The sequence below is a fragment of the Nematostella vectensis genome, chromosome 13 (assembly GCF_932526225.1).
Source record: "Nematostella vectensis chromosome 13, jaNemVect1.1, whole genome shotgun sequence".
Lineage (NCBI taxonomy): Eukaryota > Metazoa > Cnidaria > Anthozoa > Actiniaria > Edwardsiidae > Nematostella > Nematostella vectensis.
The window spans coordinates 8918068-8939806 of NC_064046.1; the positions used below are offsets into that span (position 1 = coordinate 8918068).

Here is a 21739-nt window from a genome sequence, read left to right on the forward strand (position 1 = left end):
AATGTGGATATGTCTAAAAGGATAGCAAATCAAATATTGTACAAACTGATTGATTATATGATGGTTTTTAGCCTATCTATGTAGGAAGGGAGAAACCCGGGTGTGTTTCGGCGGCTAGATAAGTTCAAAGAGAAGGTGAGCTGTCAATCAATCATGTCTCATACCAACATCACAACATTGGCGTAACTAGGCAGGTTTTCGAACAATGGAATCGAGCGTTGTTATTTATATTGCTTTCTTATTGCTGTCGTAGCGAGGTCGCCTGAAGCGACCGAGCGGAGACAGCAACTCTAATCAATGAAATGCGGGCTTCGAAGGACAAACTAGGCGCGCGAGCGTTTCTGGTCACACTTTGAAGTGTGACCAGCCTGCTTAAAACTGCGCATGCGCCAGCTCGCATGAGAAACAAGGTGGCGGTCATTTATCACACGGACAATATTGGCAGTTTTATTGGAAGGGAAAGCATCTTCAACTGTAACGAAGCTTCTTAAGATAGGTTAGGATGTATTGTTTATTGCAACTTTTACCAGCTTAAGGGGCTGTTTACATGATACCGGATCGAGTTTCGTTCCGGGTTGACTTTGAGTTTCGTTCCACGTTTACATGGCACTTGTTTTTGTCAGTTTGGTACGCTTTTTCCCTTTACTCGATTCCGCCATCTTGGATATTTGGAGATCAATGCGCGTGCGCTACTGTTCCAGGCAGCTCGACCGGCAATCTCGCCCCGGATTGAGCTTTCGATCCGCGTTTACAAGATACCGCGAGTAAATGTAAATGCTCGCACCAGAACGAAACTTCGATCCGGAACGACTTCAGTTTTGTCGCGGAATCATGTAAACGCGGAGTTACAAAATACAGGTGTACATGAGGGGGACTGAAAAAAACGGTGTGAGTCATGTAAACACACCGTAAGATTTTCTTTGATTACTACTGATTATTACTTACTGATTTACTATTACTGATTATTACTTTGATTACCTGCTAGAACCGAGCAGATTGAAACCTCGGTTGATTAGCTTCTTATCAGGGGGAGAAATACAACAAATAATATATAGATTTAGGCACTGCCTAAAAGCGGAGCCAGCATAAACACCTTTAGTGTTGACTGATCAAAGGTATTATTGGGGGATCTAGGATCCTGCTCTCTACTGAGATTTATTTATTGTACCGACCAAATGGATCCAGGCCTTATTCAATAATTTAAATTATGCAGTACATCAAAGTTAACAAACACAATTCCTGGTGTGGATATGGCTGTCAAAGTTGTCAAGAGTCTAATGGTAAATTCTTATGTCCCATCATAGAAGTTCCATTATGGATATCTTATTTTTAATCAAAACAATACTCCCACAAGCTTTGCCCTTGTGCAGATATCATGGATGTAACAGCATTCCAAAGATTCAAAATAATATATTTAGACTGTTTAGATGCCATACTGTGATTTTTATGTATTGATTTAGTGCCGATTCTCTCCTTCATTGGACCGAATATTCAGAAAAATGTCTGGAAATTAAAATCCAAAAATATATCTCCTTTCATGCATTACATATTGGTGCACCCCACTTTACCACTATATGGAAATGCTAACTTCTAATTTCAAACCAAACCCTTTCATTGATCTATGTTTGGAGTAGAGAGGAATCAAAGAATATCAATTGACTAAAAAATAATTGGCGGGAGAGTAGATATAAAGTGAATTGACTCAACTTGATAGGTTTGGTGAAAAGAATATAACAGTAATGAAAATAATTTGATTGAGCATTTCTTGACATTTCCCCTTTCCCATTATCTTAACCCTTTCACCACCACAGGCCACAGGCCTCTAGGCCTCTTTGCTATCCAAGCTATGTGAACAGAATTCTATTATTGAAAAAGAACAAGGTTGTTGCTAGTGTTATAAAGTTTAAGTATCTTGCCCTAAAAAACCCTCCCCTTAACACATTGACCCCTCAACCGGCCTGTACCGGCTTTGAGAAGTACCCACTACCCCAAAAATTCATAAATGCAAAATAAACACAACAAGATGAAGATACTCAGGCATCAGTCTAAGGGATAAATGGTCTTGCAGATATGCATCCAACCAAGGTGTTGGCATCTACTCTTAAGCCAAATAATAGCACAGGTTCTTTGACAAATCTCAAATCGAACAAGGAGAGAAAAGCAGAATCACCCCTCTCAATAAAACGCTCAAAATACCACACAAGGGAGAGAGATCAGCAAACACAGCTCAAGACACAAATAGATACCTTTATTCTGATCCTCCAGGTACATTTCCATGGCCTCAAAACACAATGTCCACTCCTTGAAGGGTTGTACAACCACGAAGATGTCTTTACGTATTGCAAAGCATTCTGGGAGATCCAGGGGAAAATTCACGAGGGGAGGGCCAGTCTCCCCAAAGTCAGATGAATTTTTAGAAGTCTTTTCACCACAAAGCCAAACAAATCAATTCCAGGTCATACAGACCCAGAATAGCAGTGTAAACAATTTTGGAATCAATTTGGTTTCAGAAAAGACAGCATTTAGGAGAGCTGTGGTGATTCATTAGAAAATTATTTTCTCATCCAGGCAAAGCCAAACAAGAAAAAATCATCATGAATCCACCTTTGCTTTCAAATATCCATAAGCAAAGCACTCAATTATGCCCCAAAAGACTTCATGATGTCCTGAGACACTCTCCTAATATGCTTATAGCTGTATTTTTGATGAAAAATACAAGCAACCATCAACTTGTGCTGGTTTCAGCACAACGACGAGGGATTAAAAGTGGGGACTGCAAAGCACTGTTGGAAAGCTTGGATACCGCTGACTAGGTGCAGCTGTGTTTGACTTTTACGGGCTGTATAAAGCTCAGAATAGGGGGGGAGGTATCTGTTTTCAGTATGTAAATTTTGTAAATTCAGCTCAAAAAAAGCCAGGAGTCAATGGGTTAATAAAAGTTCCATTAATGTACATTTGTAAAGCTACATTCTGACAAGCTTTGTTCTTGCGAAGAACAATGGATGAAACAGGATTTCAAAGATGGAATATAGTGTCAGACACAATTTTAGATAAGATGCAATGCTGAAGATTTAATGTACCATTTTAATCTACAAATATACATCCAGTAATGCATTATATTTTGGTGTTTTGAGAAACCCTGGATCTAACTATTCCAATGAAATAAATCTAAACATCTAAAATAAATGTAATGGGCAAGAGACTTGGAAAGAAAATCCTAAAAAGAAAATATAAGTGAAAGTTATAAATGAAAATCTCTAATTTAAAAATCAAATCTGTTCATTAATTTATTTTTGGTGTAGAGGGGAAATAGTAAAGAGCATCAATTGCATAAAAATAGTCAACAGGGAGAAGAAAAAGGAAGAAATATGACTCTTCCTTAAATGTTTGAAAAGAAAATATAATAACAATAATGTGATAATTATATTCAGTACTTTTCTAAAATATCCCCTTTCCCATTATCTTTAGGTTGATAGAAAACTGTTTTCTTTACAGATTTATTATTTAAAAAGCAAAAGTTTGTTTTTAGTTTTATATTATATAAGTATCTTGTTCTAAAAAAACCTATGAGTGTGTACTGCTGAATCACATAGTAATGAACTAGTCATTTGCACCCCCTCCCTTATGGTCCCGCAGAAGTCAGGGGTTAATGTGGGGTTTTAGACCACTTTTTAACCAGAATATGTCAAGAGGGGTGGTGGTATTGACTGTTTTTGACTCTTAACTTGGAAACAGGCTTTTATTAAAGTTTAATCCCCCAACCTTCCCTGGGACCATGGGTGTGGGGGTATCAAATGACTAGTGAATAAGAACTCCCTACTGTTCTCTTCAAGATATGATTTTTAATTCTCATGTCTTCCAGTCTTTAGCATTCATCTTGGCCCTCAGGTAGTTCCTGGTTCATAAAAGAGTGAAAACAATTATTTATTATTTCTTTCAAAACAATCTTTTTATCAAGTCATTTATAATCTAACTAATTTTCCACAACTATTTGAAAAAAAATAAACACATGAGATGCAAGATGCAGACAATAACAACAAAAATTTTCATTTTTCTCCCAAATTTTTTCAAATTTTCATAATATACTAGTTCTCACTTAACTTTGCTTATACAATTATATTTATGTAAAAAAGTAAGTGACTGATCCGTCTCGATTAGCTCGTCTATTTGCAGATCAGTCACACCTACTACAAATAACAATTTGATACAATAAAAAAAGTTAAAAAAAAGTTGAAGACAATACATATTGAAAATAGGGTTTTTTTTTATCCTCGGTAAGAAAAATTTCTCTGGTAAGTTGAAAAAGCTGCTGTATCTTCTTAGGACTAAGAGCACAGGATATAAAGACAAGAACGGTCTTCTTTAGCAGTATTTGACAAATGCAACACGATATTGGTTAGCCTTTATGAAATATCTCAACACAACCAATCTGCCCTGAAGAAGTCTTATTAAAGATGAATTCCAGTTTTTGTTGCATCGTATTTTATTCAACAAAATCAAGAATATAGATAAAACGAAGAATGTCAAAACAAAACCTGTTATGCTCAAATAATTTGATTACTAAGTTAAGTACTCGCATTCTCAAAGCATACAAAAAGGACAATGAAAAGCCTAATAACTGTCATATCCTCAATAGACAATACAAATCGTCGTCCGAAACTCACCTTGCATTGTTTTTTTTTGTTTTTTTTTGGTCGCTTTCTTGTGGTTCTGTTCGCTTTTTAATGTGAACTGTTACTTGCTTAAATTTACTAGCTAAAACCAGATAAATCTTGGCGTGAATGAATGTTAGTAGATCTCCTCTAGTTGACTTTATCCTTAAGTCACAAAATTTGAGGCAAAATAAATAATTATCGCATAATCGATAAGAACTTTTTCCCTTGCTCCGTGCTTGTATTTAGTCGCCATTTCGGGGCCGAGTGGGGCCTGGGAGTCGCGTGGCTGACTGACTGGCTGGCTGGCGAGTGACACCACACGGTACCCGCGCGATGACCACAAAAACCAAGTCGCATACCTATACCATATTTCTATGCCTATGGGGCTCCGCGCGCGGCCTGCGGCCGCGCTTAGCTCCGCTATAACTTATATACAGAAGTGAAGTATATTTTTTTGAGTCTCAGTATCTTGGAACTAAGCCTACAGCATGAAAGTTACTTTAATTAATTATTCGTATGCACAGATTTTTAATTTGATTTTATTGCGGGTGGTTAGTAGACTGTTTTGATAGAACCTTTGGATTATCGAGTTGCCTTATTATTTATGTTTTCCATTTTATTCTACAAAATATTTTTGGGTCACACATGTTTACTGCCACACTGATGAATTGCTTAATTTGAAGAATCAAATGTACCACCAAAGTAATACATGTGTAGGTCTTTCCAGTGAGAGTTCCCTCTTATCTTTCAGGCATTAAAGATGTGACACCATTAATGGGGAGTTTTCAATTATTAAAGTCTTTAAAGAACAAGAGGAGCTATTAAAGAAATGAACTGCTTATGGAAATGTTGGGAACAGAGAATACATATAAAAAAGACAGGCCAGGGATCGGACTGGGTGACCCCAGCTTTTTATGATGCATTTGAAGCATATCGAACCACTAATACACAACATGGTCATCACAAAGTGAAAATGCTGTTTTGTGACAAACTGAACACGAACGACTGAACATTGTTGTTTATGATAAATTTGATCCCCTCTAACATTGTGCATACAAAGACACAAATTCCAAATCAAATGGAGATGGTTAATTGAGCATGCAGTATCTGATGATGTTGCCCAGCATTGTATAGAAAAAGCCACAAATACTACATGGATAGCTCACAGTACCAGAACTGTAACAGCACTGTTTTATTTTGATGCTGCCAGACTTCAGTACAGTTAATACTTCTGTTGCATACAATAAGCCACAAATACTACATGATCTAACAGTACCAGGACTGTAACAGCACTGTTTTATTTTGATGCTGCCAGACTTCAGTACAGTTAATACTTCTGTTGCATACAATAAGCCACAAATACTACATGATCTAACAGTACCAGGACTGTAACAGCACTGTTTTATTTTGATGCTGCCAGACTTCAGTACAGTTAATACTTCTGTTGCATACAATAAGCCACAAATACTACATGATCTAACAGTAGCAGAACTGTAATAGCACTGTTTTATTTTGATGCTGCCAGACTTTGAAAGAGAACCTTTCTTTCAGTACAGTTAATACTTCTGTTTCAAGATTATATCAACTGCAATTGCATTCAATAAAATTGAAGAAAAGCAAAGCCCTTTCCACAAAATCTGAAATAAAGAGTAATTAAATAGTAAAAAGATAAAAAAAAATTTGCTATGATAAAACTACAGTATCATTACTCTTCATTCGTTAATAAGTTCACGTATCTCACACTATGCAGTGCAGCTGCCTATTTTTTGTTGTTATTGTTTATTTTTTCCGGTGCTTCATGTAGTGAAAAACATTCTCCTGATGACCAGTTTCTAATGCTCGATTCTTGAGTGACATTAATAAAACTTAGAAGAGAAGAGAACCTTGTTGAAAATATATTTGATACACACATGCACATTTGATGGAACAATAACTGACAAAAAATTTTTTCCAAGGAAAAGAGACTGTTTCCACAGGCAGCCCAAGGCTACTATCAGTGGTTTATAAAGAAATGTATGGGTGAATTTATATGTTAGCGAAAAAATACTTTATCGTGAAAAATAAAACTTTAGACCATGTTATATTGTGTTTGAGTCTTCCTTTATTTCAATTTTGCCGATAGAATGTCATTAGAGCGAGTTTGAAGCCCGCCACGAATTGTGTTTCTCTCTCTGTATAAAAATAGGAAAGGCTGGGGACTCGATCGGCTAACGGCCACCACACAACTACTTCGAGGCCCGATAAAACTCGCAAAAATCAACCAGCCGCCAATCCAGCACAAAAACACTTCGAAAACATACCTTAGCTTCCAATTGAACCGAGTCTCATGTCACAGATTTGCAAATTTCACTCATATTTTTTACACTTTTCACCGTCGACTATCGAATTCACCATCTGTGCCAACAGTGCCAACAGATCGTGTGCATTTTCTAACCGAGGGGCTCTAGGAACGAGGCACTGCTCGGAAATTCAAACTTCGAGGAGTCGTCGGTACGACAACGACCGCGCCGGGTGAGTGTGTTTTCTTCCCTGCAACGCTGGTGGCGCGACAGTAGACACTCACTCGGCGCGGCCGAGTGAAAAATGTCCTCAAAAGCCGACGGCCGCGCCGACGACTCCTAGAAGTTTGAATTTCCGAGCAGTTTTTTATTTGCATGTGAGACCTCACATGGAATCATGTTGAATTTATTTATTTATCTATTTAGCTATCTTGAAACCTTTAAAAATGAATAAATTTGTTATAGAAAAATAACATGGCGGGGGAAGAACATCAGAGCTTAGCATTAAATAATAATAACAAAAAAAAATATATAATTACCCATTAACCCCTCACCCAGCTTGTTATGGCCATGCATGTGTCACTTTTGAATTGCATGACTGTTGTTCATGACATGCGTGGTGTCATCTTTGCATCTATCTGAGGGCAGACGCAATGTGTGCTATAATAACACATGGATCAATCAGAACCTGTAATTTACAAGTGTCGCATACCAAAAATTCATAATTTTAACATTAAAAACATTTTATCAAAATTCTAATTTTATCCTCCAGTACAAATTGGTGAAATCTAGCTATAAACATTTTTTTGTCTTTCAGGGATCTGTTAGATGAAATTATTTCTGTAGGTAAACATGGTTCAGATTGCAATTTACCATTTATTTAAACAAGGCTCATGCAATTTTTTGGTATCAATTTACTTTAATTGTATCAATTAGGTGTCATAAATTTACAAAGAACCAACTTAAATTACTGTGAAAAATCTATCCTACTGCAGGCAGTTCGAAGGAGTTCCTGAGAAGGAGGGGAGTTGGGTGCTAAATTATAGGTATCGTATGAAAAAGGGTAGTATTTGATGATCCTACAATAAGAAAGGACCAACTTTTTGGCGGCCAAGGGGATGCGTACGGCTGCTAGCAAGACTTCCAGGACTTAACAGATTTTCTAAAATCCATGGAGCCTTTCTTATCAGGATGACTCTGGAAAAATGTCCTCAAAAGCCTTCGTTATTAAGCAAAGTGCTTCTTTTATTAGAACTCCAAAACTACTGCCCTCAAAAACAAGGTTTCCTGATAAAGCAGGTATCCTTATACTCTCATGTCTTGTTTTCTTTAATATCTTTATAGACTCATACTCTATGGAATGACATTTTGTATGTCAGGAAAATAAAAACCTTTTATTGATGAAAATTGCTGTCTACCTAAGGTAATGAATTGAGTGATTAGTCTTTATATAAAGTTCTATATGAAGGGGGCACTCCCTGTGTACACGCCTGAAGTGATACAACACCACCTAATTTACCCATGCCATACTTACCTCTCCCTCCCATAAAGGTTTTTTTTCTGCAGACACATTGTATACAAAGTTACAATATTTCGTAAAACTACTTCCAAGGCTTTATTTTCAATTTCATAGTTGTGCTACGATATTTAATCATAAAAAAGAGAAAAGTGAAATTTTAAGTCTAGAACAGATTACTGCACACTTACTGCACAGAATATTTGAACATTTGGAGGTCTTATGGTGTGGTGATGACTGGTTACCTAAGATAGCCAATCACGATACAAGAATCAGTTTTGACAGACAGGCTGCAAGCACTTACCCAAGATTTTCTGAGGGGGAGGGGGTGCACAGTAATGAGTAACATATGAAAAGAGGATAGTTTTAAAAAGAAATTACCTTAGGGGTGGGGTGGGGGAGCTGCAAGCAAACTCTGTACACCCCTCTGTTTACGCGCCTGGGCTGAGTGCTAACCCTGTCAATCAAATGTACTTTTCTTGCATCCTGATTAGCTAACCTTGCATTGCGACACACACTAATTTTGAGGTTTTAGTCTTCTTTAGGCTACATAGGATCCCGAACACACAGGCTGGTTCCATCCAGGAATTTTCTTGGGAAGGGTGCGAAATCCGAAAGTGGACCTTATTTTTCAGGGAGGGGAGGGGGGGGGTTCTGATGAAAATCTGACCACCCCCGAAAGACTAAAAAGGGATTTTTTATACCATTGCAGTATCTCCACGGGACGTTAATGATCGGATTCGGCTAAAAAAAGTTTGACTTTTAGATTTGTGACATGTGTAATCTAGAATGCCTTTCATGTCTAATTTCCTTACGTTTTAAAGTTTTGTCTACAAACTGCACGTCTTTTACGAACCGGAAGTGGACTGGACCTGAAACCTGGCTACGGGCCTGTAACAGACACTGTTCAACCTAACCTAGTCCTAGTGCTCTCTTCAGTTTCAGTTTAATCTTTGTTTATCGAGGGTAACATATTTATCCGAATATACAGTTTTCTAACATATGGCCCTCGGTTAGTAAGCACTGTCACTGGGGGTGGTCACTGGCAGAGGGTTTATTGCGTCCCCAGTGGTTCTTTTACGTCCCTTCGGTTCAGGTTAGTGTAGTGCAGCTTGAAGAGACGGGACCTCCGGTTTAGTGTCCTTCTCCGAGAAGACTGGAAACACGGGAGAATATCTTCAACTCACACTCACAAATTCGAATCAAGACAGGAACCTGGAAAAATCCCCAGTTTGAGCCAGGATTCGAACCTGGGCCACAGCGGTGAGAGGCCGACGCGCTAACACACTAGGCCACCCGTGCCTCCACAAGGGATTCATGTGGCGTTTCCTGTGGTGATGTCACTAAAGATCATCTCCAGCCCCTACTTGCCTCACGGTCAAACACAGGACTCCTGAACAAAACACCATAGACGGGTAGGCTGTGTTAAACGCCTTGACTCGTCACTTAACTGGATCTCCTGTCGTCTCAACACCATTGACTAGCTATGTCAAACGCCATGAATCGTCACTGAACTGGATCTTCTGTCCTCAACAGAAGCCACAGGGTTTTTTTTGCCGTTGCCTTTACTTTATATCCAGGTTAACAAGGGCAGTAGGGACAAGCTTGTTAGGGTAAATTCTGACCACAAAATCCTCTCTACTTTGGCTGAAATGTGTCTTGTTTTGCTACGCGCTCTCCGTTTTTTCTAAGAAAACCTGGTCAAGTTACGTTGCGTAATCTGACTGCTACCCCGTGCCGCAAGAACAGGCTTTGACGCGCTAGCCGAAACCAGCCCGACAAACCCGTGTCGCCCAAACAGACCCCGACGCGCTAGCCGAAACCAGCCAGACAAACCCCATGTCGCCCAAACAGACTCCGACGCGCTAGCCAAAACCAGCCAGACAAACCCCGTGTCGCCCAAACAGACTCCGACGCGCTAGCCGAAACCAGCCAGACAAACCCCATGTCGCCCAAACAGACTCCGACGCGCTAGCCGAAACCAGCCAGACAAACCCCATGTCGCCCAAACAGACTCCGACGCGCTAGCCGAAACCAGCCCGACAAAACCGGCGCAAGAACGGACTCTGAAGCGGTAGCCGAAACCAGCCCGACAAACCTCATGTTGCCCAAACAGACTCCGACGCGCTAGCCGAAACCAGCACGAGAAACCCCATGTCGCCCAAACAGACTCCGACGCGCTAGCCGAAACAAACCCGACTAGCCCCCCGTGCCGCAAGAACAGACTCCGACGCGCTAGCCGGAACTTAACCGACTAAAACAAAGACAAAAGAGAACGAAACAATAAGTCATATGACTAGTTTATCATAGAAGTCCTTTATATCCAGGCTAGCACTAAATACATTATTACATTAAAGCAACAAAAACAAAGTTTGGTCGAAATAGTGGAACCTGGATTTTGCGATATGCCTCGGGAGAAAGAAAATGTATCGTAAAATCGGGGAATCGTTGCAAAGAGGTCCTCGATTTTACGATATAAAGGAAAATCCATTGAAAATATCGTTGTAGCGAGGTCGAGTTAATTATTAACTTTTACAAAATAGTAATATTGTAGCTGTACTCCGTGTAAGACTGTACAGTAAGTCTCTGTAAGACAGTAATCTGTATTTAACTGTATTTTCGTCGGGAGAAAGAAACGCTATCGTAAAATCGAGGTTATCGTAAAATCCAAGTTCCAATGTAGAGAGTTGCTTTACGCAGCCAAATAAGAATTCCTTCATACCAGACTTATGGCACTAAATACACTACTGCATTTTATCAACACAAAACAGAGTTTGGTCGGAGTAGCTGCTCAGACGAGGGGGTAGCTGGCCTGTGTGGCGATTCCGCATTGGTTGTCTTTATTCCTGGACATCTTGATGTACCCATTCATGCCCCACCCCTCCCCCCAGGAGTTCTTCACTAGCCAATAGTCCTTTCCATCCTCGGCTCCATAACCGACCGCCAGTACCCCATGATCCAGTTGCGTGCTGCTACAATCCCTGTGAAAGCGTTCGGGTTATCCAGGTGTTTCAGAAAAGGATAGTGTTTCATCATTATACATGGGTTATCCGGATTAGGGAGAGATGAGAATTACATTGAAACCTCAGGGGGGGGGGGGGGGGAGGGTACTTACGGCTCGCTGTAGACACCAGTCTTGTAGAGCTGGAATGAGCTGTGGCCTGCGTCAATGGCCACCGAGATGGGACCAACAGTAGCTACGGCGCTCTGTAGATCTCCCTCGCTCCCTCTTTGGACGTCAGTGTAACCTGGAAGAATAATAGAATGTCGTGATGATTTGGACACTTACAGAAGAGATCCTAAACCTGAATTACAGGTTTACACTATCAATAGTTACTAACAGTGAACCTGGCTAGGACATGACTAGTCCCGTAACCAGGGGGATTCGGGGGGGGTTGGGAATAGCCCCCCCTCCCCCCCACAAGAGGTCCGCTCTAATGAAGGGAAATTGAGCACTACGGCGAGCCAGGGCAAACTGCCTAAGATAAAATGGTCCGCTGAATTGGACCCCCCCCCCCCCCCCCCCCCATGCTAAAAATTCTGGCTACGGGCGTGATGACTCGCAAGAAAAGGTCCTGCAAATGACCATCAAAGTATAACTGTCGGCCAAAACTCGGGCGAACTCCCTCTTGGTCTGGTTTACAAAATGCTCAAATGTGTATGTACCTGTAACAGTGGCTCCCACACTCCCGGGCTTGAAGTGACATTGGCCGTCACGCGCTGTATACGGGTAGCTCTGCTCAGTATCAATGCCATCATTATTCTTGATGTACCTATGAATAGCATAGAACGTGAGATTTTTATTATCATCATTAGCCTTGATGTATCTATACATAGCATAGAAAGGTAGATTATTATCATCATTAGCCTTGATGTATCTATACATAGCATAGAAAGGGAGATTATTATCATCATTAGCCTTGATGTATCTATACATAGCATAGAAAGGGAGATTATTACCATCAAACATAAAGTGGTTGCAAGAATAAGCGATGGTGCGCTTATCTTATTTCTCATGTCACAAGGCAAGGCAATTCCTCGTGGGAGGAGTTTAAAATCTCTAGTACCTCAAGATACGTTTTTTGTTCGGAAATCCAGGGCGTCGAGGCCACAAGCGCGAGAATATTGGCGGCACATAGCATGCCTAGCAAGCGTTTCTGTGGATTTTCAACGGAAATAAAAAAAACCCCGAGTATGGCCGCGCGCCCCATTTTCGCGCGGCTATATACTCTACGCTCGATCCATATTCCTGCTGAAACTCCACAGAAACGCTTGCTACGCAGGCTATATACTCTACGCTCGATCCATATTCCTGCTGAAACTCCACAGAAACGCTTGCTCGCGGCCATACTCTACGCTCGATCCATATTCCTGCTGAAACTCCACAGAAACGCTTGCTCGCGGCCATACTCTTCGCTCGATCCATATTCCTGCTGAAACTCCACAGAAACGCTTGCTACGCAGGCTAGGCGCTAGGCGGTGGGGGAGGGTATAGGGGGCGTAAGAGAAGAGAAAGTGGTGAAAAGACATCTTCTCCTTACTTTCTCATCTCTCCCGTCCCCTCCCTCCCCCCTTCGCCGCCTCGTTATCGCGCCTCGTTACGCTAACCTCGATGATGCATTGCGTATCCGAGGATGTTTTTTTACAGGAAGAAACTTTTGGCCTGAGCCATAACAAAACAAGCTTTCAATTGAAAATTGTATTCAAGTAGCACTGTCGTTTTTCGTTACTTTCTTTTTTAACGTACAGTCCTCCTCATCATCGAACTCTACTGTGTAACACGTATAGGCGAGGCGCAAACTCGGGGAAGGCGCTTTTTCATATTTTTCATCTTAGGCGAGGCGCGTATTCAAAGGAGGTGCTTATTTGAGTAATAGCGAAAGCGTAAAATGACGGCTCGATTGGCTTTCTTTAAAGAGCTATGTTTCATTGACATAATCAATCCTTACTTAAAGGCATAATCCATAAGGCCCCCCTCGCAGCCGTTGTTGCCGTATTTTTTAGAGCAGTCCACCAGATTCTGTTCGCTAAGGGAGACCAATTTGCCGGTTTTCCTGAAATGCTGACCCTCCAAAGACCCAGTGGAACTGAAGGCCCAGCACGAACCGCACTGACCTGAGGGGGGAAGGGAGAGGCGGGTTAGAGATTTTGGAGTGGCAAGACAACAAACATTCCGTTGTTTGCATTACTATCACTATTGTTTTCTACTCAGTCCCTAATGTCAAGAGAATGCGTGTCCGGAAAGAATACGGCATCCACGAGGATGTCGAACGCTTGCCAACATTGTAATGCCGAATGATGTAGAAACAACACGACCTCTGTTTTGTCGTTACACAGGTAACCCGGCACTGTTACGCTAACCACAGCTAGCGCTCTCACGTCTGGCAACTTTACTTTCCTGGCGAACGAAAAGTCGTCTGCCGCGATGGCAATGAACTGCTTCTGAGCCATTTCAATTTTTTTTTCTGTGGGGGTAACACAGAGTGAATGTTTGTGACTACAGTGTGTGACGTCACTAGTGTTTGACAGTCGACTTGTAGTGCGTGATGAGTCGCTCCGCTATCTAAGATTGTTTTGCGCGGTTCCCAAGTTTGTGAATTGTCTGATCACAAACTTAGTATTCGGTTGTGTTTTTTATTTCGCCGACAATTCAACAGCTTTTTCGTTATGAAAATGCTGTCACTGTTCTGTAGCGGTCGGTGTTAGTGAGGGTTTGGATTTGTCCTCTGATGTCTCGTCTGGTGTGTTTTTACTGTTGTGAAACTGTCTGAAGGGAGATCGTCTTCATCCCGGTATGGTTTGTCAGTGTCTGCTTTTGGAACTGGGGTAGAGTGTGGCTGGCCGGGGAGGGAGGGGGGGGGGGGGGAGGGTGTGCGTTTATTAACCTTGGTTTTTGACGGCTGTAACAAATCCCTTGTCCCTCCAGTCTACTTCCGCGGGTAGCTGTACATTGCTCAAGGGCAGGAATGTCGAACCGCCAGTCGAGTTAGAGGCGGCGCGGTATCCCATAAATCTCTGCTTGAACTCGGTCACGGTCAAGTCCGCGAAATGGTTCATGTCGAGCTTGTATGAGTGATTCTCTGCATTGTGCTTCTTTACAATCTAAAAAAACATACGAAGATCAGTATTCTTAGCCTGGGACGAGTAAGCCATGAGCAGAATTGTGTGCTAAACTGGGACTATTCGTTTGAAAATGCCGCAGTATTAGTAAAAAAAAGGAAAATAGCAAACTAAATCCGGTTTGGATCACTGTGAATTTTTTCCATCCTACAATGAGTACGGCTGCATTATACTGCTAAAGCATTTGATAGTCAATGGATAAGAGATAAGTTATAGAAGAAGTGAAGCCTGTGTTCGATGCTACGAAGGCAAGAAATTCTCCACCGCCGAACACCCGAATGCGGCTACGAATGAGTCTCGGCTTATCATCGGTATCATGTAGCCTACGTGTAGCCGCTGACTCGCGAAAATATTATCTCGTAGCGTCTACGCAACGGCGGCGATAATCGTGTTCCGTGACGTCACGGCTTTAGCAAAGAAACCTATAATAGTCTCTGATTGGTCACTCACTTAGAAACTTCTCTTGGATATTTTGATTGGATCAGATTTGATTTTATCGGTTCAAATATGGAGAAAAAACAGGATTACAGCTCTACCACCTATTCGCGATAAATCTGTCCTAAGTTTAGCCTTAGAAGATGTGTCAACGTTATTTGGGATAGAGAAACCACACAAAGAACAAGAGAAGGCCATCTCTGCTTTTCTGAACGATGATGTCGATGTCTAGTTGTGTGAGCCTTCCTACTGGCTACGGAAAGTCTTCAAGCAATTCCGTTCTGTTAGTTATGCACTAGTCAATTAAAACCCCCACCCCCATGGTCCCGGGGAAGGGTGGGGGATTAGACTTTGACGCTGTACACAACAGAAAAAAAACCCTACCCCCTCGGGACAAAACTGCAGTCAAATGCCCCACCCCTCGGGATGCAAACTATAGGCAACTATCCGACATCGACATCAAGTCATCTGAAAAAATCCTTTATCTTTCAAGCTAGTTCACTTCAGCGAATTTGTACTAATAACTATGAAGATAACAGTTACCAAAAAAAATGGAAAATAATTAATTTCCATCTGGCATCAGTTTATGCACATTTCGCCATGCAGCTTGCCACACGCTGATACATGGAATTGCTTGCTACAGAAGAAAAAGGGTCTCAACTCAGAAACTGACACGACTTTTGCAAAGTATATTTTGTGATGTTATCTTGGGGTCAAAAACTGTCAATTCCCCCACCATCTCGGGACAGATTCTTGTTTAAAAGTGATCTAAACCCCAACATTAACCCCACACTTCCCCGGGACCATGGGGGTGGGGGTTTCAAAGGACTAGTGCATTATTTTCCAAAGTTCTATCCAAAGAGCCTGGCAACACCTGTATATGTACACGCTTGTTTTGTGTACACAGAAATCTTAACGCTCAAGTTCACTTCGAACGCTGAAAGACGAGGAGCTATCCGCGAGATACCGTCCGTAAATTTTCTCAATTACCCTCTTAGTCAAATTTATTACAATGGCGTCACAGAACATGATTATCGCCGCCGTTGCGTAGACACTACCGGCTACGAGAGGATTTTTCTGCGAGTCAGCTGCTACACGTAGGCTAGTATCATGCAGATGAACGCCTGGCTATTGGTTCTGGATTGCACCATAGATTTTGCCAAAAACATGGTCAAATTAGCACAAATCGAGATTAGTTAGCGATGCAGAAAGATAGGGGTTGGAGATAATTTTATTAAGTTATTTAGATAAAGAATAGTAGTATTTTACCATCACAAAAACTGATTATCAGAAACAAAATTGAATAATGTTAGAGAAAACCAAAAATACTTGGTTGATTCCATACGCGGTTTCCGACTTTGCGGACCTTTGCACAAAGCATTTCTGTTGCATCTGTTTTTATTTTAGGACAACAGACAGCGAAGTGAAGCATTCTCCCCACTCAAAAAGAATAGGTTGATAAAACTGCTTGATTAGTTAACCCCTACTAGAGTACATTTTAAACTCGAATAACTCGAGCTTCTCACTAACTTCGAACTTGCTCCAAGTTTCCTAGAGTGTCATTTCTACTCAGACTACTCGAACAGTCTTCAAGTTTCATAGACACTAATTTTTAGACATTTCTACTCGGACTCGATTTCCCAGCAAACTCGAACAGTTTATCGTTTCCCTTGAAATCGGAGTTGATGTGTTTCCACTGTAAATCCCTTTTAATTTCTTGCACAGATTTACAAACAAACCTCTAAGTTGTCGTTCCAGATTGCACGTCGAAGGTCCTCTTCTTCGCCTGTGTAAGTCTTTCCGTGAAAATCCTTCCATGCGTGCCATTGTCTGTCCTGGCTCAGCTCAGAAAAGCATTGTGCTATAAGTACGGCCACTAGCAGACAAGCTAAAAACGCTTTCATCTTGCTTGCAGATTGGAGGTTCTGTCAGCGAAAGTGTTTTAGGTGTTTCTTTGCCGGGGACTGTCGGTATGTGCGTACCAGCTACGAGTGCTAAAATATGCTACGAGGAATACGACACCGTAGAGTAAACACAAGTCACGAGTTTCTCATGCTACAAGGAAAAGTCAACGCGACCCATTGATGGGGTTATGGAAGCATTGGAATCTGGTAGAAGGACTACGGACCTCTTTATATGCTACAATGATTGATAACAACAGTGAGTCAACGAGAATTTTTCCATTGATGGGGACAGTGGAGTGATGGAATCTGGGTGAGGAGTTGGAACCCACTAAATTACTTAGAGAAATTTTATACAAAGTAAGACGAGTTTTCCATTGGAATCTGGATAAAAACTTTGAACCACAAAGTACACCACGAGAAATTCTACCGTGTAAGACAACAAGGTTTTTCCATTGAAAGAGAAAAAATCTGGATCTAGGAGTTCGGGATCCCAATTTCACCACTGTCAACTTTGGGAGATTTACTTATGGTCGGGTACCCTGCGGTACATGTATCGCTCCCAAAGGACCAGTCTTGCTTGTCTTGCAAGAGAAGAATAAAGCGATGGATCCTCGCGCATGCGGCATTGTCATTAGTGTTTTACGATTCCGAAGGGCCGACAAACCACAGGCCCCCCAAAGTTCAGAGCTCTTCGATACTAAAGTTTATGGCCATAGAAACGTATTTAAATTCAACGTATTTTAATTTATTTTAGTTTATTGGCATAGAAACGTATTTTTGTTTTTAAAAAATAAAAGAATTGCTAGTGGATTTTTGTGTATAATAAAAGCTGCAGTCTTACAGGAAGTCTCTATGTCGTTTCTTTCCAATTTGAGCTGTTTGAGAGTTCAGAGGAGAGTCCGTTAATACCTAGACAAAAGAATCTATTAGAATCCGCGCTATTTAACAGGCCATCCGCTCTAAATTATCTGTTTCATTCTCAATAATGTTGAAAATCCTAATAGACACACTGCTTTTTCAATTTGAAATATTTTTTTACTTTTACCTACGTTTGCCTATAGTATACCGAAATATAAATGTTTCTATCTAGCCTAAATCCTTTACTATTTTATTTTGTGTTATATTTAATGTGATACAGTGGTACAATTTAAAACGGCAAATGTGTTTATTTTTACCGAGCCCAGTTCGTATCAACTGATCAATGTTATAAAGCTATAGACATATAGAATAAGTACAAGAATATTTGGAAAAGCCCCTATAACAACGAGCTCTCCGATAAGGCGTGGCCGATACAACAGGTTTCGATTCTCTTTCTCGAATGAATATATTCTTAATATATGTATTGTTTAAACTTGCGAGAGTTTCTTTTTAAACGAATTAAAATAAGAGTTATATTTTTGTATAGCTGTTTGTTATTTCCATTTGAGATAAATTTTATACAAAACAAAACAAACGGCACCTTGATAAAATGAGATTCAGATTTCACGAAGACAAAAAAAAAACAATTTACACATGGAGCGTATCTCATTGCAAAAGATTTCCTATCATAGCATTTCATTAATAAGGCTTTGGCCACCAAACTTTTCACTCTTGGGGAGTCAAGTATATTGACAAACTTCAAAATCAAGGGCATACGTCCAGTATCCTACTGATTCTAATAAAAACATTGTCTCTTTCAGACATGGCAATCCCAAGTCTTGAACATCAAGGGGCGCTGGAAAAGTCTATTTCTACTTTCAAATTGCTTCTCCCCCAAATATAACAGTTGTATTACAATTTCTGTTGGATGCGAAATGCCACCATTTAGGGGATAAAGGAAATATAACTGATAAGAGAGATCACAAAACACGAGAGATATTTTTGGGGACTTTAATGCGTTAATTGTGATTCCCATAATTGTTTTGACTTTAAATAGTTTACCTGTTTAGAGAGATAGAAAGCACGCCACAAGAAAGAAGTTTCGGGTAAAAAGTAGAAAAAGAAAAAAGACTTAAACCAGAACATCTGACATCTTTTTAGCCAATGCTATAAAGAAGTGTCATCAGCCACACTAGAAAACTGCTGATTAAAACTATATTCAGGCTTTCTATTTTCTTCCATTTCATTTTCACTAGCAGAATATGAGTATTTTCTTATTTTTTATATTTCTAGGTGATTTGCACAAATGGAAAGGTGTCCAATTAGACACATGATTGACATGTCTTTTTACCACCAGTTACATAGCACGCGCTCAAGAAAAACAAACTTTACTCTATACACGGTCAGATCATAACGATGTTTTAGCATCGGGCATCTTTCTTTATATGTAAACAAACTATATTTATTTTTCTTTACGTTTTTGATGCTTTGTTCTCTAAACTCCAGAAGACGGTATTTTGGGTGGTATTTCTATCAAGTGCCTCTATAAAGCTTTTGACAAGTTCTATTCTCCACACATTTGACTAATCTTGGGAAACTTAATAATGCACACACTACACAATGGCCTTTGTTGTAGATCTCAAAGAGGAGAAAGCCGACTAAAAGGATTAATTTATCGTAAAAGCGTGCTTTTAACCTGCTTGGCTGGTTACCTTGTAGGTCTGGTTACCTTGTAGGACCTTGTAGGAGCCACGACTGCGGAATTTTGTTCAAACAAAATAAGATGGTTTGTGTTTTGACAAGAGATGCTGAGTAATCATTGATAGACATTGATTGACTTTTATAAAACCGCTTATAATCACCTAGCAGATAACGATACTAACAAGGTATTGAAAACGAGATCTAACAGGGACAAGCAGTTATTAAAATTTATTTAATGCTAACCTGGAAATACTAGAGAGCTATACCGCGCGCGGGGGGGGGGGGGGGGGGGGGCGAAGGGTGCGCTCCCCCCCCTCCTTGGCCGGCGTGCGCACCCAAAAGTGGGTCATTTCTCCGTAAATTACTATCTTTTTCTATATAATTCCTATGACTGCGAATCCCCCTCAGTCAATGCTGGGAACGCGCCTATATACCCCAACATAGGTAAGTCAAATCATTGATGTACTTTAGATAATCAGTATTATGATAGCGGCAAATAGGAAATCTAAATCGACAATTGTAATGCATTTCAGATCGAATAAAAACATCAAATTATTAGTCCCACTTTTTGCTAAACCAATTTTACCAATTTTTGCATTGTGATAGTTTTTAATACCCCTTACAAGACAGGCTAGAGCCAAGCTCAGATCGGCTTTAATTTCTGATGAATAATGAATATTGATTTGACCGCCAATTTAAACTGGAAGTAAATAAGCTTTTTCCAAAAAAGTTAAATAAATAAGAAATAAACTTGCACATTTTGATAATTTTTTTCCACTAGACGACCAAAATGAAAGACAAAGAATGTATTTACATCGGAAATTTTCCTCGCTTCTTCAAAAGACACAACTTTTATTGCAGTTGTAGTTTGAAATAAATATAAGTTTAAGTCACTTTTTCACAAGCTGTGTTTTTCCAAAGCTCATTCACCCAAAGGTCATTCAGTCAAGGTCATTCAGCCAACTTGCCTAGTAGAAACTCTCACAGCAAAACAGTCATCGTCCGAAAAGTTTGAGAACGATGAAGAATAAGAACCTGTCCCTTACAAACCTACAAAAAAGAAATGTTAAGTGTGAATTAGATTTACAACAACACCCTCAGGGCAGAGAGGCCTAAAATAAAATGTATACCCTATTCAGAACAGAGAGGCCTGAAATAAAATATATACCCTGTTCAAAACAGAGAGGCCTGAAATAAAATATATACCCTGTTCAGAACACTGAGAGGCTTAAATAAAATGTTCAGAACAGAGAGGCCTGAAATAAAATATATACCCCGTTCAGAACAGAGAGGCCTGAAATAAAATATATACCCTGTTTAGGGCAGAGAGGCCTTAAATAAAATATATACCCTGTTCAGAACAGAGAGGCCTGAAATAAAATATATACCCTGTTCAGAACAGAGAGGCCTGAAATAAAATATATACCCTGTTCAGAACAGAGAGGCCTGAAATAAAATATATACCCTGTTCAGAACAGAGAGGCCTGAAATAAAATATATACCCTGTTCAGAACAGAGAGGCCTGAAATAAAATATATACCCTGTTTAGGACAGAGAGGCCTGAAATAAAACATATACCCTGTTTAGGACAGAGAGGCCTGAAATAAAATATATACCCTGTTCAGAACAGAGAGGCCTGAAATAAAATATATACCCTGTTTAGGACAGAGAGGGCTTAAAAGTATACCCTGTTTAGGACAGAGAGGGCTTAAAAGTATACCCTGTTTAGGACAGAGAGGGCTTAAAAGTATACCCTGTTTAGGACAGAGAGGGCTTAAAAGTATACCCTGTTTAGGACAGAGAGGGCTTAAAAGTATACCTTGATCCAGCAGCACGTCCCCGTATAGCCCATATAAGGGAGTACCCCCACCATCCCCCACCATGGGGGATGGTGGGGGATGGTGGGGGTCTTGCGTCAAAACAAAGTCAAATGCTAAGATTTCAAGTCTCACTCGTGAAAAGAAAGTGAATAGGCTCAATTTGCTCAATATAATACAATTTTATTCACAGACCTTAATTCTATGATGCAACTGCTACCATTTTAACACTAGAATATTTGCTCTGAAAGGGTTACAATTGTTCGCCTTTTGGGGGGAGGGGGGGGGAAGGTTTTAGTTTTCGAATAGGATATATTGAACGGTTTTAAAGCAAAAATAACAACTACGGCGCAATCTCAACCGGCATTATGATGCTACCCAAAAAGCTAAAAGTCAATGTTTATATCGTCATAACGTTACTATTTAATAGCATAACTATGTTTAATGTTAAATG

The 21739-nt window shown here is 40.2% G+C and overlaps 1 protein-coding gene and 2 long non-coding RNA genes across 3 annotated transcripts; 1 reads left to right on the forward strand and 2 right to left on the reverse strand.

Annotated features, from left to right (window-relative positions):
• Window positions 1–400: 400 nt before the first annotated feature.
• On the forward strand, window positions 401–5762 carry LOC125558954. The gene is made up of 2 exons (XR_007306195.1): window positions 401–496; window positions 5407–5762. It is a non-coding gene; the product is annotated as an uncharacterized LOC125558954 (long non-coding RNA).
• Window positions 5763–6022: 260 nt separating this feature from the next.
• Window positions 6023–7217, reverse strand: LOC116602143. Its single transcript, XR_004290298.2, has 2 exons — window positions 6956–7217; window positions 6023–6292 (listed from the first exon to the last, which is right to left on the reverse strand). It is a non-coding gene; the product is annotated as an uncharacterized LOC116602143 (long non-coding RNA).
• A 3530-nt stretch (window positions 7218–10747) lies between these two features.
• LOC5518574 (procathepsin L) lies at window positions 10748–17012 on the reverse strand. The gene is made up of 6 exons (XM_001638478.3): window positions 16745–17012; window positions 14336–14552; window positions 13400–13565; window positions 12117–12223; window positions 11566–11698; window positions 10748–11431 (listed from the first exon to the last, which is right to left on the reverse strand). The coding sequence occupies exons 1-6, from the start codon at window positions 16907–16909 to the stop codon at window positions 11242–11244; spliced, it is 978 nt and encodes a 325-aa protein (XP_001638528.1). The 5' UTR covers window positions 16910–17012; the 3' UTR covers window positions 10748–11241.
• Between the last annotated feature and the right edge of the window lie 4727 nt (window positions 17013–21739).

Coding starts and splice junctions, on each gene's coding strand:
- LOC5518574 (XM_001638478.3), bottom strand. CDS start 16,909: ATGAAAGCGTTTTTAGCTTGTCTGCTAGTGGCCGTACTTATAGCACAA. Junction 13,566..14,335: donor TACAGCCGTCAAAAACCAAG/GTTAATAAACGC, acceptor TTCCCCCCTCAG/GTCAGTGCGGTTCGTGCTGG. Junction 11,699..12,116: donor TGTGGGAGCCACTGTTACAG/GTACATACACAT, acceptor TTATTCTTCCAG/GTTACACTGACGTCCAAAGA.